We start from the raw sequence: 21,745 nt of genomic DNA, 5'->3' as shown, positions 1-21,745 counted from the left end.
TGCCCCCCCCCCCCCCAACACCCTAACTCCCTCTATTTATAACCAAGACTTCCTAGCTAATTACCACTATGCCCTGACTAATATCCTACTAATATGACCCATATATCCCTATTAGTACTCTCACATAATAAGATACCAAACAAAGAAATATGCCAAAATGTGCACAGTCCAGCGGAAATTGGCATGGCTCATTTCCTTAAGATCAGAAATTCATATCCAATCCCCATACCCCCACTTATTGTACTCAAAATATATATACTCTCATAAGCACTATCACTTTCAAATCAGGTCACAGAACTGTACAGAACCTCTGTTCCCGGCCGCAGAGAATATAGACAGAATCTGTAGAAGTGTTGAGAAGGATCAAGCCTTCATTGTCTCGGATGGCATTGGCTGAGCACTGGTGTGATACCTCCTCTTGCAGTCCTCAACTCGTATAACTCCTTCATAGATTGTTTATGGTCAGATTACCACCTCCTTTATTACTTCTATGGCAGTCCTTACTAACCAATCTCCTCCTTCGATGAATTTTGGGTGAACGTGGAGCTATTTTGGATAACAAAGGACAAACCCACTGCCACTGGTAAATGGAGAAAGAACACTTCCAAGGAACTCGGTTTAGTTTGCCAGAAGTTCCATCCTTAACCATAGCATTCTTTACTTGGTATGGGATGGGCGTCTTTATTAAAATTACCATACTCGCTGTTATCTCTCCTATTTTCTATGTTCAGTAGTTGAGATTAAATACTTTTTTTATGTGAGTATTTGGACCAATTTACACTTGCCCCAGTAACGGCTAGGCCAACTCTGTGGTTGAAGGTCAATTAACTCCATCAGTTCCATACTACCACCATAACTTCAGATTTTTAATTCCAAGTATTCCTCAGAAAGCCTAGTTGGAAGTGTGTCCTCCATTGACAAAAGCCCGAAAGCCCTTGATAGACATAAGTCCTTATCAAACAATGAAAACAATCATAAGCATCTGAGGGTACTAGTCAGGCAGGATAACATCTAATCTCCACAAACAGCAAAGCCCGAAATCTCCAAAACATCTAAATGCTTATATTGCACAACATTTGGAACCAAGTAATTGTAAATAATGTGTTTGTAACAATAAATTCAAAAGGACGGCAAAGAATATCAGAACAAATGAGCAACAGAGTATCGGTTCTTTAGCACATTGGTAATGCATTTATAAATTTGAGATATAGTCCACAGGAAACAAAATGGCTTTGCATCAAAAAGCAGAAGACTATCATGTTAGAGAGTATAAAAGAAACACAATCTAATTTATTTTGAACCAGAAATGAGACTTTTCATTGAATAAATGAAAAAAGTACTATTACTCAAAGGATACAAACTCCACAAGAGAGTGAATAAGTATAGTTGCAACAGAAGTAATAAAAAAATAAAAAAATAAAAAGCAATCCAGTTACTACATATATCATAAGATGAAAAATCAGCATAAGATTTAGAAAAAGAGCACCAATATGAAGCAAGAAGCAAGACAATCTAATCAAAGCTAACCTTTGCCTCTGAAGTCTCAGACTTCCGCCAAGAGGAATCAACAGAAGAGACTAGCAAAGTTGACAATTGTCGGGGTGTATAGCCATCATCAGCCACAATTCCAGGCAAATTAAGCTGAGAAGACAAGCAGACACGAAGAAATTTCAAAGCTTGCTTTCTGTAGAAAGAATCAACACCACCAGTTTTATTCATTACAGCTGATACAGCAAGATTAATGCATCTATCCAGTGGCACCAAAAAGGGAGTAGCTGGCTCGAAGGTAAGAATTAATCGAAGCCCATGTTCCGGGTTCTCCTTGCATTCCAGTGCAAGTGGCTCTTTGAGAAAGCGTCTATTACGACCACCTAACTTTCCGAGAACCTGCAATGCTTTTGCACCCCAAGAATAGGGCATTGGCCTCAAATGAGACCATAAGGCCAAAATCACTTCAGACATCACACTAGCCATACTAGGTTCCAGGAAATCAGGGTTTAAACTATCAACCCAGAACTCAAGGGTTCGTAAACCCAGACCAACTAAGTCATCGCTTCCTTTAAGACATAAAACAAGAGGCTTCATTAAACGGGGAAGGTGAGGCAATAATGAGCTTAAGCGAGCAGGCAATGTGAGGCATAATTCCAGTAACAGATCCCTCATATCTTCCCCAGTTGGACCATCAAGCATGATCAGTAACATGTTAAGGCAAGGTTGAAGCAAAGGAATCAGATCACGTAATAAAAGTTCAAATTTACACCCTGCTAATGCCCGAAACATTATGCGAAGAAGTTGCATGTACCCAAGAGGTCTTTCAACTTCAGTAGCACTTTTTACGCAAACTTCCATTATGACAGTCACATGAGGCTGTAAAATACGCTCAAAATCTGAAGGTGCTTTAGAAACAGCACCAAATACAAAGCGAAAGAGATGCAAGACCAATTTTGCACCTGGTGAATCTGGGTGCTTCAAAACATCAAGCTTGCTGCTGACAAGAAAATTAACCAAAACATCCGCAAAAGGCCTATATACTTTAGGCGTTTGTAAAAATGTTGAAAACAGATGGACAAGCTGCGTGTTGGAGATCATGCAGTCAAAAAGTTCAGGCATGCACAACGAAAACATATCCATCAGATCCCGAGGTTCCATAACAGTAAGTATCTGGGAGAACAGATGAAGCATTTCTACTTCTTCATCCTTTTCCTTGAAAAGTGTTAAGCAATGAACACCACTTTTCAGAACACCAGAGGCTTTACACACCTACCAGACCAAAGCTATGGTTAGATTTTAATCACACCAATAAAATAACACACAAGCACATCAACCATCACCGATTGTATTATACCTCATCCTCTCTCATTCCCTTGAATGCTTGAGGTGTTGCCAAATTTGATGATGGTGTAACAAGCATCTGCGGATGTGTACCGTTTGGAGAAGGAGAAACCTGAACCATAAATCAACAAATTACATTACATAACCAAAAATAGCCAAAATGAAACTATCATATCTAGTATTAATGATATACCTGAGATCGAGGTAAATGTGCATGAGTGATACTCCAAATGATAGTCTTCATTCCTAATAAAAAACAGAGCCAAAATAAAAACTTGTCCTTATAACAGAGTATGCAGAAGAACATGAAAGGTGAAAGTGTGCTATCTAAGGAACACAGAAATCAGCCCCTCAACATACTGAATTCAAACAAAATGATCACAAAAGAGAACTTATTACCCATGATTAACGTCTTAATCAAATGCTTACAGTCATTGACTTCCTTAGAATGTTCCACAGGAACCTGCAAATTTAACACTGCCTGCAAGAATGTTGAAGATAAAGGGTCAAATAATATGCAGCAGGGTGCTGGAGAAACTATAAGGACATATCAATCATAAAGCTTAATAACATTTCCAAAAGTTTGTAGACGAAAGAAGTTAACTCAGTAATATAACCAACACCATTTATATAGTTAATTACATTTATTAGGTTATTACAAACTTCCCTCTGCATTTTTAACCATTGAGCTGAACATCAACAACCAGCATTCATTTTACGTCTTCGAGAATTTATATTGAAACATTTTTCATTACAAACAAGAAGATAACAAATAGTCACAACCGTAAAATGAAATTCAATTGCTTTTCTTTTTTTTTTTTTGGCCCTGTTATGTTCGGTTTCAAAGAGATTCTGTTATTGGGTACTTATCTTTATAGTGGACCCAAAACCAAAAGTGGTAGTTCTAATTCAATCACGTTGCCATTATATGGAATCTGAGTTCTACTGTGTCATTTTCATTCACTTATATTTTATCCTCCTTATTCCTTATTTCATTCTCTTCCATCATTCCTCTAGTCCATATGTTCGATCGTTCAGCTCATGTTTCCATTCCATCGACTGGTCTATTAAATAAATACATATTTATTGGCCTTCATTTTAAGTAGGGCTAAGTCCCTACTTTCTCATGGGAAAAATGCGAATTATGAGCATTTTCTAGTAATAATGATACAAAATAAAAATTAAAGAAAATAGTTATGATGCTCAAAACAATCACGGCCATGAATATATGTGTGTGTGTGTGTATAAAAAATAAGTTAGTGCGTAAAAGCAACCTGCACAGGGAGCTCAAGCTTGGACCTCAAGTTTGCACGATCTTTTCCTTCCTCACCTTCCTCCAACAACTGTAAAAAATGAGGGGAAAAAACTCAATATGGACATTTGAAACGAAAAACACAGATTAACATTTTTTCAGGTTGGGGGCATATGTCGATACGGAAATTGCAGTACCTGAGGTATGGTGTGTTTGAATGCACTAAACTTCCCAACAAAAGCATCCAAAATACGCCCCTGTACAAGAGAGAATTATAATGTTAAACATAAAATTCACTGCTTGTGTTTTTGCTAATTGAAAATGTAATCAACAAACATATGGTTATGCCAGACCAAGAGAGTTCGTGATTCATCCATAGATGTTTGGTCAACACCCTTCTCAAAGATTGGCTCCACCTATATCCAACATCCATTTTATTCAAGCAGGCCAAAGAATGGAAAATAGGAAGAAGTTCATAACATTGGAAGTAAAGCAGTTAGAAAAGGTACCAAGTTCAGCATCAACCGTGCACAAGTAGTATGAATGCTAAGTGATAGTGAAGCGTCATGCATGTTACTTGAGAATAAGTAGATAATCCGTGATAGCTGCAGCCATCACACAGCATTTATCAGATGATGAAGCATAACAGAGTTCTGTAGAAACTGAGTTAACATGGGACAACGAGATTATAAAGAAACAAAATGTTCCATTAAAAATGTGAAAAGTAAAGCTATATACATTAGCCTCACTTTAAAAGAGAATTAGACAGACCCTAAAACCCAAAAAGGAAAAAAGATATATTAAAACAAATATCAGTTGAAAACTTTGACAAGCATGAAGCCTCGAAAATGGATGAAGAACAAAATTTCCTTCAAGAAGCCCATCTGACTTTGAAAACCCATAGCAACTTCTTCTGGCCAATCCTCAGGGAAGCGTTAACAAATGTGACCTATATACATTCTTTGCTTTGTAGAATTTACTTAATAGCACCAAAACTTCCATAGGAAGAGCTATTGATTCCAACCTTTAAACAAGAGGCGCAGGCGCAGAAAACTGCAAGTCTTCAAAAAAATACAAAAACAAAAGCCCAACCATACTTCCCAAACCCTGTTTAGTCTCGGAAGCACACTTCTCTGATCAAAGACTTCATTTTTCTTTCCAATAATAGACAGCAAACAGGGAATGATTTATCTAAAAACTACCAGCTTCAAAAACAAATGAGAGAGGAGCTAAGGAAAACCTGAAAACACCTTAGGCAGCTGGGCACTCATGCTCCAATAAGAATACAAAGCTCCACAACAGAAGGAAACTCCAACAAAATGTCAAACCAGACCAACACGGTAATTCCATTTATAGACCCTTAAACGACTTTTCATTCTGTTATCTCTTCTTTCACCTCATCAAACAACCTTTTTAAACTATGATTCATCTTTCAACCAAAACTACTAAACAATTCACTTTCTGTTTGACTTTCTTTCCCTTTAGAATATTAGTTTTTCAATTTTCTTGTTGCTAGAGATTGGCACCAGACTAATTCCAGATTTCTTCAAAAACTCTAAGCCGCAATTCCAATTTCCAAGCAACTTCTTCAAGAAGTCAATCGCAATCTTCTGATGACATCATTTGAAATGCAGGAGAGCAATATTCCAAGTACAGTAGCATAATCTTACAGTGAGAAAACATATAAATGACAAAAAGATAAACTTTGTTGTCTTCAGACTTCAGTTCACGACAAGACTGTCAAGAAAATTCATATGCAATATCATCCTAACAAAGAACTTCAGGAACCTCAGAAAATTTTAGGAGCAATAGAAGTAACAAATAAAACAAACTTATCACACTCGAGCATTAGCACCGAAAATTGCACAAATAAAAATACCTGAGACAGGGAAAGATCACCCCGGACATGATGCACAATTTCTGCCAGTAAACTATAGGCCAATGGTCTTAGTGTCTCATAGCATGCCCGACCAGCTCCGACTAGAACCCTGAAAATGCGGAAAGATGAGACTAGAAAGTATTAGTACAAACAACAGCAAAGCTCTGCATTAGGATGTATATAGGTCAAACATATTACTTTTCTTCCAACAGTGTATCAATCAGTGGAAATAAACCCCTCTTATACTCTGTTCCAAGAACATGTTTCAGGGCTACTAATAATTCCTGCATTGAGCAACAGAAAGATTAGTTCTCAGATTTTCCTTTCAACCAACCGACTAAGTTGGAGAAGTAACCCAGGATACAAAAGGACAAAAGTTCTCACCTTCCGTATTGACACAGAATCTGAACATGTAACCAGCAAATTCACAATACTCTTACAAATACTTTCTTCATGCGGCCTGATATAATCAGCAGAACTCCTCAACAGGTATGTTAAAAAAGAAACCGTCTGCAATCACAAAGGCATAAAATAAGTACATTTTTAATTTACTTCCTCATTGACTGCCGAGGCTAATGTGCAGCCTGATTGACTGCTGAAGTTAGAGGTCACTATACTACCTGTTGTATTCATACTTCATAGCGTAGCTTATGGTAAAAGACGGATATACATCTCTAGAAAAAAATTATTTAATGCAATTTTAATACAGAGTAAATCCCTAACAGAACCGGGCTTATCTAATCATCAAAAGCATATAATATCCATTGCTGTCATACTTCATAAGGACGAAAGACCCTAATGATAGTAACTCAAGCTCAACAAAACCAACGAGGAGATACACTCCCCTGACCCGTAAAGAGTACTTGAAGATGCTACCAACATGACATAAATACACAAAAAAAGCATAGAAGTATTATAAAACTGTGTGAATAATATAATGGGAAAAACTGAAAGAAAATTTAAAGTAACTCTCTAAAACAATCACAACTAATGTACAAGGGGCTAATTATAAATTTTTACGGACATTTTGGATGTAAAACCTATGAGAATAAAGAACAAAGTTACCGTTACAGAAATTCAAGAAATCATGTCTCGCCTTCCCCCACCAAAAATTTAAATAAATAATACAAGTATCCACATACAGCGTACCTTAACCTGCGCCCCCTTCAGTTCGATGAAATGAGTCTTCAAAGAGGGAGGAACCTTTTCAGGTCCTGGAACAGAAATAGCAGAAACCATCAGAGGCAACAAGAGAGGGATATTTGTTTGAACAAGCCGACTGTACAGCTGGAAAAGAAACATGACGACCAGTGGACTCTCAGTTACTATCTTAAATGAACGGGTACTAGGATTAAGCTGTGCAGTCCCCGTGCATCCGGTAGTCAATGCCTGATCCGTAGAAGAGGATACATCCATGGGTTTTGTATCTTCGCCAACAGCAGCAGTATTTTCAAAAAAATGGTTTACGGTCAACTTAAAGTTCTGGTAAATTTTACACACGAAGTCTAGGAATGGCTGCACTTCATTTTCTAGAGTCGGTCTAAAATTTCTGAGAAGATCAAAGATTATGCGGATACAAATTAAGCCGTTCTCCTCATTATCTGTGGTGAGCACTTGCATAGCAACCTTTAACAGGTCCTGCACGAAGGGTCTTAAAACTTCACTATGAGGAAGCCGATTAAGGATCTCCACCACGATGTTCCGAAGTTTATGCTCATGATTGTCAGTAAATTGAGGCTTTGTAATTTTAAGTAGGATTACGGAGAACGCACGAAAGTAGCATTTCAGAAAATTTAAGTACTCAGGAGTGTGAGCAATCTCCAAGCTATCTCGAACCTCCGTTGCCATCTGAAGCCTCGTCTGAATATCTGCTCGCAAACACATATTTCAGAACAAACAAAAAACGTACGGGTAAACCAAGTATAGCTCAATTTGATCGCAGAGAACCGAAAGGAAAACATGACAACAATATAGAAGTTGTGACTTTACGAGTGAAAAAAGAAAAGTACAATTTAAGCACATTGCATACTCCATAGCTCAATTTAAGCGGACTTCGAAACCGAATGAGGACAAATTAGATAAACGAGGTAGATAACTGCAACATTAAGCTCAAATAACCTAGGTCCCCGGAACTAAACCCAGCAAAGCAAATATTTTCGAGTCCGAACGGAGGGAGAGAGAGAGAGAGAGAGAGAGTACTAAGTTCAGGCTCGACGAGGTGGCGAGAATGTTGCTCGAAGTTCTGAATGGGACTCATGGCGTCCTTGAAGTGACGATGAACGCAAAGAGAAGGAGCTCGGTGGTTGTAGTAACGTTAAACGACTAAATATTGAGAGCGTTAGGCAGTTCCAGCAGCTTCTTCTTCTTCTTCATGCTCGTACAGACTTTGAAGCGCCTTCATCGACTAGTATACGAATAAACAAGAGAATCAAGCGACTCTGGTGCAAGAATTATGCAGTGTATACGATTCCCAGTCCGGTGCTTAGGGCTCAATGATCTTGTTCCGCAATATTGCCAACAATTCCCAGTCGAATTCCTGTTTCCCGGGTAGACTTCGATCCCTCCCGCTCCGAAATCAACCATCAGAAACCCGCTACTCGTAGTCTTGGACTGGACCGGGCTACGCTACTCGGCCCATTGCTAACATCGGCCTATTAGATTTTGTATTAAAAAAAAACATGTTTTTTTATTTTTTTTACCTAATCTTACCTTTTGACTCGAATGAAAAGATATATGGTAGAATTTTCATTTTTAAAATTTAAAAAAAAATGGAGAAAGAGGATAGATAATGTTAAAAAACCATCTAATCAAAATAAATTATTGTTGGATAAAATTCCAACATCTAGGGAATGATCTCAGCCATGTCGATAGAATCATCAAATTCCCACTTCCACTAATTTAAGGAATAATCATTGATTTATAATTAAATAATACTGGTAAGCACACAACCATGTCAATAGAATCTTCAAATTTTCAGACTAATTTTCCATTGGTGGGAAGCACACACCTATTTTAATAGAATCCTCAATTTTTCTCGACTAATTTAGGGAATAATTATGGTATTTACCTACTTATAAATTTATAATTTTTTTATTAATTGGTCAACGTTGGACTTGTCTCAATATTACTTACTCATAAATTTTATAATTTTTTTTTATTAATTAGTCAACATGGGACTCGTCTCAATAATCATTAACAAGTTTTTGTTGTGCTGATATGGAATTGTAGGGAATGATCATGATATTACTTACTTATAAATTTATTATTTTTTTTTATTAATTAGTCAATATGGGACTCGTCTCAATAATTATGGACAAACTTTTGTTGTGCTCATATGGAACCGTAGGGAATGATCATGATATTACTTACTTATCAATTTATAATTTTTTTTATTAATTAGTCAACCTATGACTCGTCTCAATAATGATGGACAAGTTTTTGTTGTGCTGATATCGAATCGTAGGAAATGATCATGGTATTATTTACTTATAAATTTATAATTTTTTTTATTAATTAGTCAACATAGGACTCGCCTCAATAATGATTGACAAGTTTTTGGTGTGCTGGTATCGAATCGTAAGTCATTGTCTCTCGGATGACGTGGTGGAGTGGAGGGGAGGAAAGGTGGGCGAGAGACATGAGAGAGGAGAGGAGTCATAATCTGAAGACACAGCCCGCCAGAACTAACGGAATTAAGATGGGTTAACCACCCGGGTTGTCAACTTCAATCCAACAAAATTCCAGTGAAGTGGACGCGAAGTAAACCAAAAATGGACTCCCTAATCAATTTCATTAACCTCCTCCATTTTCAGCCCACTCCAAACTCCAAACTCCAACCCCTTTAAAACCCGCCACCCATCCCATCCATCTTTTCACACCTCCCCAACCGGATAACGTCTATTATAACTTTCCCACTCCCGGAGGTTTCGGTGGCCGCGCTGCAGCAACCATGGACGGAGAAGACAGTGGCGGGAGGCTGGTTGTGAGGGGAAGAGCTGAGATTGACACCAGAGCGCCGTTCAAGTCCGTCAAGGAGGCAGTCATGTTGTTCGGCGAACGAGTTCTGGTCGGAGAAATTTATGGCAACAAAATTAAAGAAGTACGTATTTTAGTTTTCTTCCCTATATATATAATCTAATTTTTATGTATTTATGTCTATTTAATCTTTAATTTTTTAAGATATTTAGTATATAAGTAATTAGCAATCTACAAATTCACAAATTTTTTTTAACTTAATTTATGCATTATATATATAAAATTATACTTTCACTTTTGTATCTCACAAATTTGATAATTTTATAAAATATTAAATATTTTATATCCTGCAAATTTGATAATTTTCGAAAATATTAAAATTTATGGACTAAATTTATAATTTTTAAAATTAAAATATTGAACAAACATGAATATCAAATTCATGGATTGAAATTTTAATGTCAAAGTTCATAGACTAAAATTTTAATTTATCTACTATGATTACCATTATATTAAAACTTTAAGTTGGTTTTCGAGTTAAAAATAAAATCGAAAAAAACTCAACCGTAAATTATAATAATAATAATAATATATATATATATTATTTTTTTTTGGGTTAGGAACGTATATTTGAATTAATTATAATTAATGAGTTGAATTCTGTTCTATCTTCTTTGTTACTTCACTTTGAAGCTCATATTTATGTCCCAACTCATCATTTATACCCAACCAATATGTAACTAATAAATTACCATCAAAATTGGGGTAATCAAAATGTGTTTGACTGACAGGTTAAATTCAAGACGGTTATAACAGTGTGAGCGATGATTTTTACCACGTAAGATTAATTATATGTTAAATAAAGAATTATTATATTATCAGATGGCAGAATCCGGTGAGTCGCGGAGCAGAGTAGGAGCCTTAACGGCGGAGCTAGAAGGGACAAAGGAAAGGCTAGAGAAAGCCAAAGAAGAGAACGGGCTACTATCCTTCTGCCTCCAATCCCTCACAGACGAGCTCGACCGGACCAAACAAGAGCTCCATAAACTGAAAGCAACAGACCAACAAAAACCGCAGCTTTCACCGCCAACCACAATCCACCCCGACGTTGACGAAGATCTCAAATTCGTCGAGAATGAAAAGGAAAGCAGCAGCAATAAAAACACACCCCAACACAACAAGAGATGCGTGAAATTTGCAAGCCCTCCTGACTTGGACCGTGTCATCGTTTGTAAGGACAAATTGTTGGCCCATAAATCATCGCCCCCGGCTTCGGCTAAGACTCCCACAAGGTCGAAGAAGAAGAATTTGGTCCCTTTGGTTGGATGGCTTTTCGCTAAAAAGAAGGGATATTGATTATAAGGCCGGTTTTATAAACACCTAATATCATTTCAAAACCGACCATAATCTGGTTAATTACCCATCCAAATTTATCCTACCGACAAAACGGAATAAATATCAATTTCATAATAGATGAATACGACTCTCCACAATAGTATGATATTGTCTACTTTGAGTATAAGCTCTCATAACTTTACTTCAGACTTTCCCAAAATATCTTATACCAATGGAAATAGTATTCTTTGATTGTAAATCCACGATCATCCCCTAAATTAGAAGACTTTTATAAATAGAGCACAACTCTTCCTGAAAATACTTTTACTCAACAAAAATTACAAGACCCTCGTAAAAATTAATATACTTTTGCAATTTTACATTTTATTTATAAAATAATATATTTAGATCACTTTCTATAAAATATATTTAAAAAAAATAACTTTCGACCATGGAGAGAATTAATATAATTAAAGTTTTATTTATTTATTTATGTTATATTCGTAATTAGACGGGTAAGTTTAACGGGGCCATTGGAGAATGAAAACAAGAGCAAACGGTTAAAAATAAATTATTTTTAAAGAAATGGTCGGTAAGTCGGCGGGGACGGGCATGCAATGCACGGCCGAAGGTGAGAGAAACGACGCCAAAGCCAACGAAATGTAAATATAGTCCAAATTTTATTTATATTATTACAAAAATAATAATAAAAAAATTTACTGATTTGTGCACATGAAGCCATGTGACGTCCCAATGATACAAAACATTCAAAGAAACAAGCCCATGTCGGCTGCAGGGAAAATGGCTAGAATGCCCCACGTGGCTAGGCTCGTGAGCCAACACATTTTAACATAAGTGTATAATAATGTTAGGACTTAGTTCAATTTCACTTAGAGACGTGACACTCGAATAGATAAAGAATACATTAATAAATTGATATCTCAAAATTTAAATTATCCGATATTATTTATTATTATTATTATTATTTTGGCTTAAAAAAAATTAAAATCAGTAAATAAAATAATTTCGTAATATTTAATAATTAAAGTTGGTTATTATTGACCCAGATATGATGGGTGATTGTAGTGGGTTTTATTTAAGGAGATGCTGAGAGAGCACAGAATCTGGTAGGGTCCATGGGGAAAATAATATATTGGGTGTGTTTGGAATTTTGCAGCAAAAATTGGAGTATGAGCTGACCGTATGAGGACCCATCCACGTAATAAAATTCAACAATATAATAACGGATGCGTATGAAAATTGGGAAATCAGAGAATATGGTTGAATCGAGTTGGCTCTGCACGTTACGAGACAATAACAAACCACCAAAACTCTTCCATTCTTTAATGCCTTCCATGATTTGCTTCTTTACTGAACACCGCACTCACTTTTGCTTTGATATCATGTATTAACATAGACGATGTTAGATGAAAACGATTCTCCACAATGATATTGTCCATTTTCAGCATAAGCTCTCGTAGCTTTGATTTGGGTTTCCCCAAAATACCTCACACAAATGGAGAAAGTATTCATTGATTATAAACTCATGATATTCCCTAAATTAACCGATGTGGAACCTTCATCGTCCAACAGACTAGATATGAGATCCCACATGGATTGGAGAAGGGGTAGAAACCTCTCTATAATAAATATGTTTTAAAATTGTAGCCAAAGCAAACAATATCTACTAGCAGTGGGTCTGGGTTGTTACAAATGACACAAGAGTTCGATACCGGACGATAGATTATGAGATCACACATCAGTTGGAGAGATTAACAATTGTTAGTCCCTATCCCACTGGTTGAATAAATAATCAAAATATTTCTTAAAAGTAGGTAGAAATCTCTCTCTCGTAAATCTTGATTGAAGAGAGGAATGATTGTTGACCCTATCTCGTAGATGAATAGAGAAACAAAACATTTTTTTATAAGTACGTGAAAGTCTCTCTCTAGTAAAGCATTTTAAAATCACGAGATTGACGACGATGCATAACGAGCTAAATCGGACAATATCTACCAGCAGTAGGCTCAAGTTGTTACATAAGATTAGCCGACAATCGACAGTTCATGGTTTTCAACTTTAAATACAACCATGTGACGATGTTACAACTAAGTGAACATCTAATTAATTAAACGAAGTAGATTGATGTGATTTAAATGGTATGGACATCTGTAGTTGCCACTTAATAAAGTTGAAATTTCACTTGGTGATTAAATTTGAGCAATATTATAATGGGTAAGGGGCCATATGATTAGACAAACACAACAATTAAGAGCTCGAATTAGAAATGTAATTAAACTTAATCAAATTGGCTCACATGTCAATGTCCCATGCCATGGATTCTCATATAAAATACAAAAACCAGCCACCCTTTCCAAATCAAATCAATGGCGGAGAAAACCAGAAGAGTGCCCGGAAAGGCGAAGCTCAGAGGCGACGACATGAAGAACAGCAAGGCCCCACCGGCGATGACTCTGTTCGAGCGCCTCCGTGAGGCCGTTTTTCGCTTCATAATGCTATGTGCTCTTTCAAAGGCTACAAATCATCATTCTGCTGGAGCCGTCTTCCAAGACGACGTCTTTAGACGGCGGCAGTCATATCAAAACGGCGACCACCACCACAGTGAAGCGGTCGCTGATTGCATTGAGTTCATCAAGAAGAAGGCGTATTCCGACGACCAGATAATTCTCGACCGTGGATCAGTGGACGCCGACGATGATATGGCTGTGTCGGTACCGTTGCCGGTCAGGTAAAAAAATTATTTGGGTAACTGGCGGCGGAGCAAGGGATTGCTTGCATTTCAATTTAGCAATTTCGTGTGTTTGAAGTTAATGTATTCGGTTTTACAGTTTGGTTTTTATAGTCTGATAGACGTGTAATATATACTTGGATAATAGAAGAATTTATAATTTGGTGTGTAAGAAATTTCTCGTGCCGACTTTTTTCAATAATTTTAATATTAATAAAAAATAAAAAACAACTCGGGTGGCACCATTAGAGAGGATTTGATTTTCCGTTTATACCTAGAATGGAGAGGGAGTGAAATTTTTTCACTTTAGATAAGTGGGATGGGGACGAAATTATGCTCTTCGTCCTTATCTTTGTCCAATTTTATGTCCCGCTTAATTTAATATAAATATAATTTCAATATTAGCTAATTTTGGGATTATGTGGTAAATTTATTTTAATGGTTAAAGACGGTGATGTAATATTAAAATTTAAAATTTTAAGAATAGTGTGGGTAGAATTTATTATATTATATTTGCTTGTCAAATATTTCTATTTATTATGATTTTTAAACATTTTTTTAATAAACATTATATGGAAAAATGAAAGTTTAAATAACTATATATTTTAAAAAAACAAATAATAAAAGGGAAAAAATGATATGCCCGGAGGAGTTCGATTCCCCACAAATTCTCCTCGAAAAGAAATAGGTGGCAGAGAAGAGGACGAGAAGACTTTCTTATATACATCTATAGTCACATGTCTAAAACAAAAAAACAAATTTATAAATTTTAATTTTAAATTTAATAAAATTCATCTTACAAAAGGTGCGGTGTGAGATCCCACCTGAGTTTGAGAGGGAACTAGAATTTCTTGTAAAGATGTAGAAACTTTTCGGTAACGTACTTGTTTTAAAACCTTGAGGGGAAGCTCAAGAACAATATTTTAGTGGTGGGCTTGAGCGGTTACAAATGGTATCAGAGTCAGATATAGGGTATTGTGTGAGCGAGGATGTTGGTCTCTAGGGATAGTGAATTATGAGATCCCACATCGGTTGGAAAGCGGAACGAAACATTTCTTACTCGGGCGTGGAAACCTTTTCATAGTAGACGCATTTTAAAATCGCGAGGCTGAGGACGATACGTAACTACTAGCCAAAGCGGAGGATATTTGCTAGCGATGAATTTGAGTTATTACAAATGATATCAGAGACAAATACTAGATAATGTACCGAGTAATAGGTGGAAGAAAAGGGAGGGGTCGGTGCAGAAATAGCATGGAGGAATATGGGCTGTAGAGAGTGTGAGCTGTGATCAAAAGCAGCAGGCAAGGGAAGGGAGATTTGATACTTCGATAAGTGTCCAAATTGGAAATGAAAAGAAGCAAAAGGGCAGGCGTGGGTGGATGTTAGTAGTAAAGAACATTACGTACTGGAAGCCTGAAAAAGCTTTGAAGATGTTCATGGATCCACAGCTGAATTTGAGTGTACATACCCACCAGCCATGAATGGAAGGTTAGTCTTGAGCTATCTAGACTGACACTCAGCGCTCCCCAAAAGACATTAGAGTCATCGGAAAGCCATAAAGTATGACAAAATGTCAAACCAAACAGAGAAACGCATCCCCGCCCAAAATCTTTCTGATTGGGACCTTATTTTAGAAGCATGGTGGGATGAACTTGGCGTACAAATTGTGGGAAATCTTTGACATTAACAACGTAGTGTCTACCAACCTCTTTTAAATGCAATCAAAATAGAGTATGTTTTTTTTTAAAAGATAGATAAGAAGAGGTGGGGTGGGGGGCCATAAAAATGTGGACGTTGAAAGCATATGAAACATGGAGATGCACGAACAAGTTTGAAATAAACTACTCAAGTTTTAGCAAAAGTCGCTCTTTTAGTTGAAGGGCCTAAAACAGAATGTTACGTTCGTCTAGGCGCTCTTTATAACAGTATGAAAACCTCTCTCTAACCAACACATTTAAAACTCTTGAGAGGAAGCTTGGAATCGTGGCCTTAAGTTGTTACAAATGGTATTAAAGCGAGACATCGAGTACTTAATTAATCCACACATCCAATTTCCAGGATTGGGATCATAAAGTAAGAAACAAATATATTCTTAATATCACTTTGAGTACTTAATTAATTAGAAATTACTACCTTTAAATATGCTCAGCTGGGATTAACATCATAATTAATATAAAACCACTTTGTCGGTTTAAAATTAATCACATTCCATCATCCGGTGAGATAGTGGCATAAGAGTTTAGGCTGAGCTCCAGCGAAGTTCTAGAACCGGCGGCGCCGTCATCCGAGCTGCCATACCAAGTGGTGGTGTAGAAGCTGTCGGAATATTCCTGTCGCATGCTGCAGAATCCACTAAGATTCCGATCACCACCATGGATGGGGAAGAGGGGGAGAGTTTCGATCTCTTGTTCCTCCTCCTCCTCCTCCTCGTCTTCCATGTATTCTTCAACATATTTTGTCTTTTCAAATATATCAGTCGCCGGGGAAGAACGCCGATCAACGCCCATCCATGATCCCATGTTGTGGCTTCGAGACCCAACTACGCTGCTACTTCCTCCCGACAATATCGAGCACTCCTGCAGCAGCAGAATCAGAAATTCTCACCCAAATAGACAAAAAGTTCACTTTTTTTTCGTTAAATCATATTGAATCCTAAAAGAGCTTACTCTGAAACTGTTGTCAAAAGTGGAAGACCCATATCCGTAATTTCCCATATGCCCCACGGCAACCATAACCGGAGAAGACGGAGCTGCACACACATAACAAACACATAACCTTGTTAGGAATCACGACTCTCTACAATAGTATAATATGGTTCATTTTGAGCATAAGCTTTAGTGGCTTTGCTTTGAGGTTTTTCAAACACCTCGTACCAATAGAGACGTATTCGTTACTGGGTCGGTATCTGTTGTGGAACGAGGACGAGGAATCTTGAGGCTTCCAAAGAGTGGAAGGAATCAGCGAAGGGTGTTGTTGTTGTTGTTTAGAAAAATGATGATCAGAACCAGAAGTGAACCTTTTTTTCTGCCTCTCACGAGCCTTATGGTTCTGAAACCAATAAAAAACGTTCTTGCCTTCAATTTTACCGTACTGTCTAAGCCTAGCAGAGATTCTCTGAATTTGATCAGCGCTTGGGGACCGAACGCCATTGTTGTAATAAAGCTCCTTCAAGATTCTAATTTGGTCGGTTGTGGGAGTCCACCGCGTGCTGCTTTGCCTGCACAAGAACCCCCCTTGGCCTCTCCCATTGCTGCCTTCCTCGTTGCCCTGTTTGGGCTCCATTTTCAAAAAAGGAAGAGCTTTTATGAATGGATATCTCTGGAAATGAGATGGGTGCGCATGAAATAGAGGGGATTATAATGGGGAGTGGCACATGGAGCGAAATGGATACTCTTTATGTGTGTGTGTGAGAGAGAGAAGATGATCATAAAAAGGGAAGGGACAAAAGAGGGCTTAGAAAGAGTAGGGATCAGTGGACTTTTTTTTGCTTTTTGTTTCTTTTCATTAACCCCACCAAAATTATTTTAGTAGAGAGGCTTTGAATGAATGAATGAATGGGGCTGCAAAAATTATAGAACAGTTTAGTTCTTAACCATGAAAAGCTAATCAAGATTAAGGGTTAATCTTGTTTTAGGGTTTAGGGTTTCTATTTGAAGGGCTATTGTACTTGGAAGTTTAGGGAGGCTACCCTCCAACCTTCCCTCTTTGTATGGGAAAGGAGAAGATACTCTGTGGCATAAAGTACACCCATTGAACCTCTATGACAGTGAGCTTTTTTTTTTTTAATTCATTATTTTCACCCAATAATTTTAATTTTTTTTGAAAAAAAAATATAACCCTATTCTTGTATTTACAAATATGGGAAAACCCAGGTGTCAAAATTTAATTTTTCTTTTTAAAAAATGAATCTTTTTGAACATATCTATTTGGGTCTGAAGGGCTTCAAGAACCCTAAATGGGTTCTGAACTGTTTATAAAGATCCTTCAAAATTGTAAGAAATTTATGGTTCTAATATGGCTGCAGTTATTTTCATGAAACTTGAGGGTGGTTGCCTGCACTTTGTTGTTCTAAATTTGGGTTAAAGAACAAGAACAAGAACCCTAATTTCTAATTTTCTCAATTATCATGTCGATAATTGTTGGGAGAGTAGTCTCACGTTGACTAATTAAGAAAGATCATTAGTTTATTAAATAAAGAATACTATATTCATTGGTACCATGACGTTGGAGGAAAACTAAAAGCGAACCCACAAATTTATGCTAAAAATGGACCGTTCTTATTATATATATATACCAAACTGCAAAGGAGAACCCTACTTGTATAATAGAAAACTTCTCCGCTCTTCATTTATTGTTCTAGATCAACGCAAATCCTTATCTCAACAAAAAAGAATCCTTAAAAGTCTTTTCGAATAGTCTATTCTAAAGCGGAAAAATAAATACACCCAATACCCTCTCTATGAAATTAGTTAGAATCGATCTAATTCTTTGAACAATCGAATTTTTTGTACTTCTTTCAAATCCTCCGTTTGCTTCCTTAAGCGACCTTTAAGAGATCGAGGCTGAGTCGAGACTCCTGCATACGATTAGCTTCCTTAAGCGACCTTTAAGAGATCGAGGTTGAGTCGAGACTCCTGCATACGATTAGTCAGCCTTGTGGCAGCGGTAAGAAGAAGAAAAATGAGATGAAGGCATACCCATTTAGCACAATAGAAGACAACCTCAGGAGGAGGAAGATAATAAGAAAGATGGCCACTGGACGAATACATGCAGGCTGCCCATGTTCATTTCTGTGTGGTTGATTTTGTTTTGTTTGATGTTTTGTATTCTTAAAAAGACAAACAATCATCAAATTCCAAAACCCAAATCAGCTCTTTCTTATTCAATTTGATGATTTGGTCTGAATTATGTTGTCTCAGACAAACTTTCATCGATTTAGATTTGAAGATTGTTTTGTTGTTGGTTGTTTTTTTGGTTCTTATTGGTAAATGTGAAACACAACACAACACATACATACGGCTTCTCCTTGAATTCATCCTGTTAACTGTCTCATTCCTTTATCTGTTTCTGTCTCTGTCTCTCTCACACATCCACCTTTTACATAATTTGTCTGATTTTGACACCACCATCATGAGATATGCCTTTCCTTATCATGCATTTCCATGGGGTTTAGAGCCTGCAAAAACCAGATCACTTCAAGACAGATAAAGATCACAGTGTGGGTGCTTTTTGTTTTATTGGCCAAATGGGTTTCAAAGTTGATCAAATTTGAAGCCTTGGCTTTGTCAGTGGAAGCACTACACACACTCTCTCTCTCTCTCAATCCTGAGCAGCTTAGCTCATGGGGGGAGTCCCTTTTGGTGGGTATACAGCCATAGCCTTTTGGTACACTCCCTTTTCTTCCGGGTAATCATAATTCTCTTCTCTCTTACTTTCCCATCCATATCACTCAACATACATCACAGTATCATTCCATATCTCTCTACACCCCTATCTCTCTCTCCTAAGGATAGAGACTTGTAGTAACCCCATAAAGAAAACCCTACCCACAAGCTTTTAGGCCAAATATTATAAGAAAAACTGATATTGGGTTCAGTTTGTGGACAAGAACTATAAAGGGCAATTCATAATTACAAACTCCTTGTAGAAACAAACCAAGGCAAACGTATAGGAATAATATTGGTACTAACAGTTCAGTTAATAAATGCTTAGGAAAGGCCAGAGAGAGAGAGAGAGAGAGAGAGGGAAGCATTCAAATCTCAAGTTCTTCAGTTCTTAAAACGAACTGAAAAACAGGGAATTAAACATCCTAGAGGATCATATCAACAAGATATGATAATATACAGATAATGATATTCAAGTTCCAATCTTGGAATTTGATGGCTACTCAACTCATAAACTTTGCTGCAGTCTTCAGATTTACTGTCAAAGAAGAGTCCCTCCAGTGGGGTCTATGACTGATGCAGGCCCATTCTAAACTTCCATGTAGACTACCCTTTTCCAACGTTGATTTTCATGGTCCCATCTGAAATATTTTACAATTGAGGAAGTGGGTTTTAATGTGCATTTACCTGAAGCAACAAAATCCCCTGCCATAGTGATCTCCAGTTCATTCTGCAGAGCTATGATCCCTTCAAAATAGTCTGAGTCCTACAAGTTCATCTCTTCAATGTTAGGCTCAAATTCGACTTTATAGAAGATGAATGACCCTCTACTCAACAAATAAAACAATATGAACACAAAATCTCGCTATATCTCCTCGGCTTAATCATTGTTCGATGTAGATCCATTTGAGAATTCGGTTCCCACAGTTGTGCCCTGAATCGATCGGACACTCCCTAGTGCAAAACTCGAACTTTTTACATCTTTTGAGTAACAATATAACAAAGGACTGTGACAAATATGACAGCATCTAAACGTGTTAATAGATGCTTGGAAAATTCTTGGTACACAAACAAATAACAACTTGCAGCTCTTTATGTATAACTCTAACACCCAACTATCTGATGTGAAGAAATGATGAAATGGGACTGTTAAATGATGCCACTCTTCAGCTTTCTAGATTTTTTCTCTGCTCCTCCTATCTGCTGAGCTATGTCGACCTCTACCTGAATTGCGTGAATCAAATCGAGTGTCGGTTCGGTTTCCAGATCCCCTGGTTCTCATATGACTACCCCTCCTAAATGGCTGCCTCCTTATTTCTCTTTCTGATGATACAGGAGACGTTGGTACATTATTTTCACTTGCTTCATAGGGCAATGGTTGGATTCCCTGCAAATCCGGTTCTGGAGCATACTCGATTGGTATTTTTGACCCATCCATTCTTCTAAATGTAATTGATATCCTAAAATAGACCAGAAAAAAAGCTAGCTAGGTTGAATGACTATCAAGTAACGAATCGGGGCCTACTATAATCATAAACGAGCGGACATGAATTATACCTCTTTGTAGGGACTGCAGGTACACAATGTTTAGCAACATCAGCTCCATTTCCATTTAACACAAGAACAGACCTGCGAGAAAATGAAAAATAATGAGATTCAAAATCTAATGCAATTGACAACCTGCACAAGTGAACATTGTCGACTGCATATTATACGTACCCCACAGGTAGAGGGATTGCAATTGGCCCTGAAAATTCACCTGGTCCTACAATAGAAAGGTTCGTTCCAAAAACAATATTGCATTCACTGAGGAACGACACGGTGCAAAACGGTCTGACAAAATCGTGGCTGTCAATATGGGGAGGAATACAGTCCCCTTCATTGTAGATGTTCACAATGCAACTATTAGGAACACATGTTGGAGGAAGCACATGCCACCTAACCAACCTTCTAATGATCACCTTAAAGAGAGAAGGTATCGGATCCACAATTTCGCTTCGAATAATTCCAGGAGGATTGCCATTTTTATCCTGTCATTAGAATTTTTGTTAGAATGATCTACCCTTCATTAAACATGATACTCTACTTTGGGATCTTTGGGATAGTAGGCAAGCATCACAATTGGTTGAACCTCAAAAATGAAAAATTAAATGCAATTCAAAAGAACCACACCAACTTAGCAATCAGATAGACTCACAGGTGCATAATTGTAACAGCACCCGAACTGCAGAGTCACACGTCCCTTCCCCTTCATCCACTTTTTGGGAGCTGAAAATGTTCGTTCTGCAAAAAAAAAAAAAAAAAAAAAAAAAAAAAAAAAAAAAAAAAAAAAAAAA

The 21,745-nt window shown here is 37.2% G+C and overlaps 4 protein-coding genes across 7 annotated transcripts in view; 1 reads left to right on the top strand and 3 right to left on the bottom strand.

Moving 5' to 3' along the window:
* LOC111453643 (transformation/transcription domain-associated protein-like) overlaps positions 1-8,530 on the bottom strand; it is a 29,742-nt gene extending 21,212 nt beyond the window's left edge. Inside the window, exons 1-13 of the mRNA XM_023094822.1 lie at positions 8,163-8,530; positions 7,113-7,831; positions 6,348-6,473; positions 6,162-6,247; positions 5,964-6,072; positions 4,594-4,689; positions 4,438-4,500; positions 4,282-4,341; positions 4,107-4,175; positions 3,232-3,313; positions 3,026-3,078; positions 2,846-2,944; positions 1,528-2,760 (exon numbers count right to left, since the gene is read on the bottom strand). Coding sequence (XP_022950590.1) covers positions 1,528-2,760; positions 2,846-2,944; positions 3,026-3,078; positions 3,232-3,313; positions 4,107-4,175; positions 4,282-4,341; positions 4,438-4,500; positions 4,594-4,689; positions 5,964-6,072; positions 6,162-6,247; positions 6,348-6,473; positions 7,113-7,831; positions 8,163-8,220 — 2,853 coding nt within the window. The 5' untranslated portion in view covers positions 8,221-8,530. The remainder of the gene's footprint in view (positions 1-1,527; positions 2,761-2,845; positions 2,945-3,025; positions 3,079-3,231; positions 3,314-4,106; positions 4,176-4,281; positions 4,342-4,437; positions 4,501-4,593; positions 4,690-5,963; positions 6,073-6,161; positions 6,248-6,347; positions 6,474-7,112; positions 7,832-8,162) is intronic.
* Positions 8,531-9,785: 1,255 nt separating this feature from the next.
* LOC111453530 (WEB family protein At3g51220-like) lies at positions 9,786-11,416 on the top strand. The gene is made up of 3 exons (XM_023094658.1): positions 9,786-10,062; positions 10,821-11,353; positions 11,384-11,416. Exons 1-2 carry the CDS (start codon positions 9,913-9,915, stop codon positions 11,292-11,294), a joined length of 624 nt encoding a protein of 207 aa, XP_022950426.1. The 5' UTR covers positions 9,786-9,912; the 3' UTR covers positions 11,295-11,353; positions 11,384-11,416.
* A 4,750-nt stretch (positions 11,417-16,166) lies between these two features.
* On the bottom strand, positions 16,167-17,307 carry LOC111453464 (protein WUSCHEL-like). The gene is made up of 3 exons (XM_023094584.1): positions 16,899-17,307; positions 16,692-16,774; positions 16,167-16,601 (listed from the first exon to the last, which is right to left on the bottom strand). The coding sequence occupies exons 1-3, from the start codon at positions 17,305-17,307 to the stop codon at positions 16,227-16,229; spliced, it is 867 nt and encodes a 288-aa protein (XP_022950352.1). The 3' UTR covers positions 16,167-16,226.
* A 2,362-nt stretch (positions 17,308-19,669) lies between these two features.
* Positions 19,670-21,745, bottom strand: part of LOC111453671 — a 5,488-nt gene continuing 3,412 nt past the window's right edge. For all 4 annotated transcript variants that reach the window (XM_023094864.1, XM_023094861.1, XM_023094863.1 and 1 more), the window contains exons 4-7: positions 21,607-21,692; positions 21,129-21,439; positions 20,967-21,038; positions 19,670-20,869 (exon numbers count right to left, since the gene is read on the bottom strand). In XM_023094864.1, the coding sequence (XP_022950632.1) occupies positions 20,584-20,869; positions 20,967-21,038; positions 21,129-21,439; positions 21,607-21,692 (755 nt within the window). In that variant the 3' untranslated portion in view covers positions 19,670-20,583. The remainder of the gene's footprint in view (positions 20,870-20,966; positions 21,039-21,128; positions 21,440-21,606; positions 21,693-21,745) is intronic.

The sequence above is a fragment of the Cucurbita moschata genome, unplaced genomic scaffold (genome assembly GCF_002738365.1).
Source record: "Cucurbita moschata cultivar Rifu unplaced genomic scaffold, Cmos_1.0 Cmo_Scf00015, whole genome shotgun sequence".
NCBI classification, from domain to species: domain Eukaryota; kingdom Viridiplantae; phylum Streptophyta; class Magnoliopsida; order Cucurbitales; family Cucurbitaceae; genus Cucurbita; species Cucurbita moschata.
The sequence above is the reverse complement of the archived record's forward strand: the minus strand, read 5'-3'. Positions and strand labels throughout refer to the sequence as shown.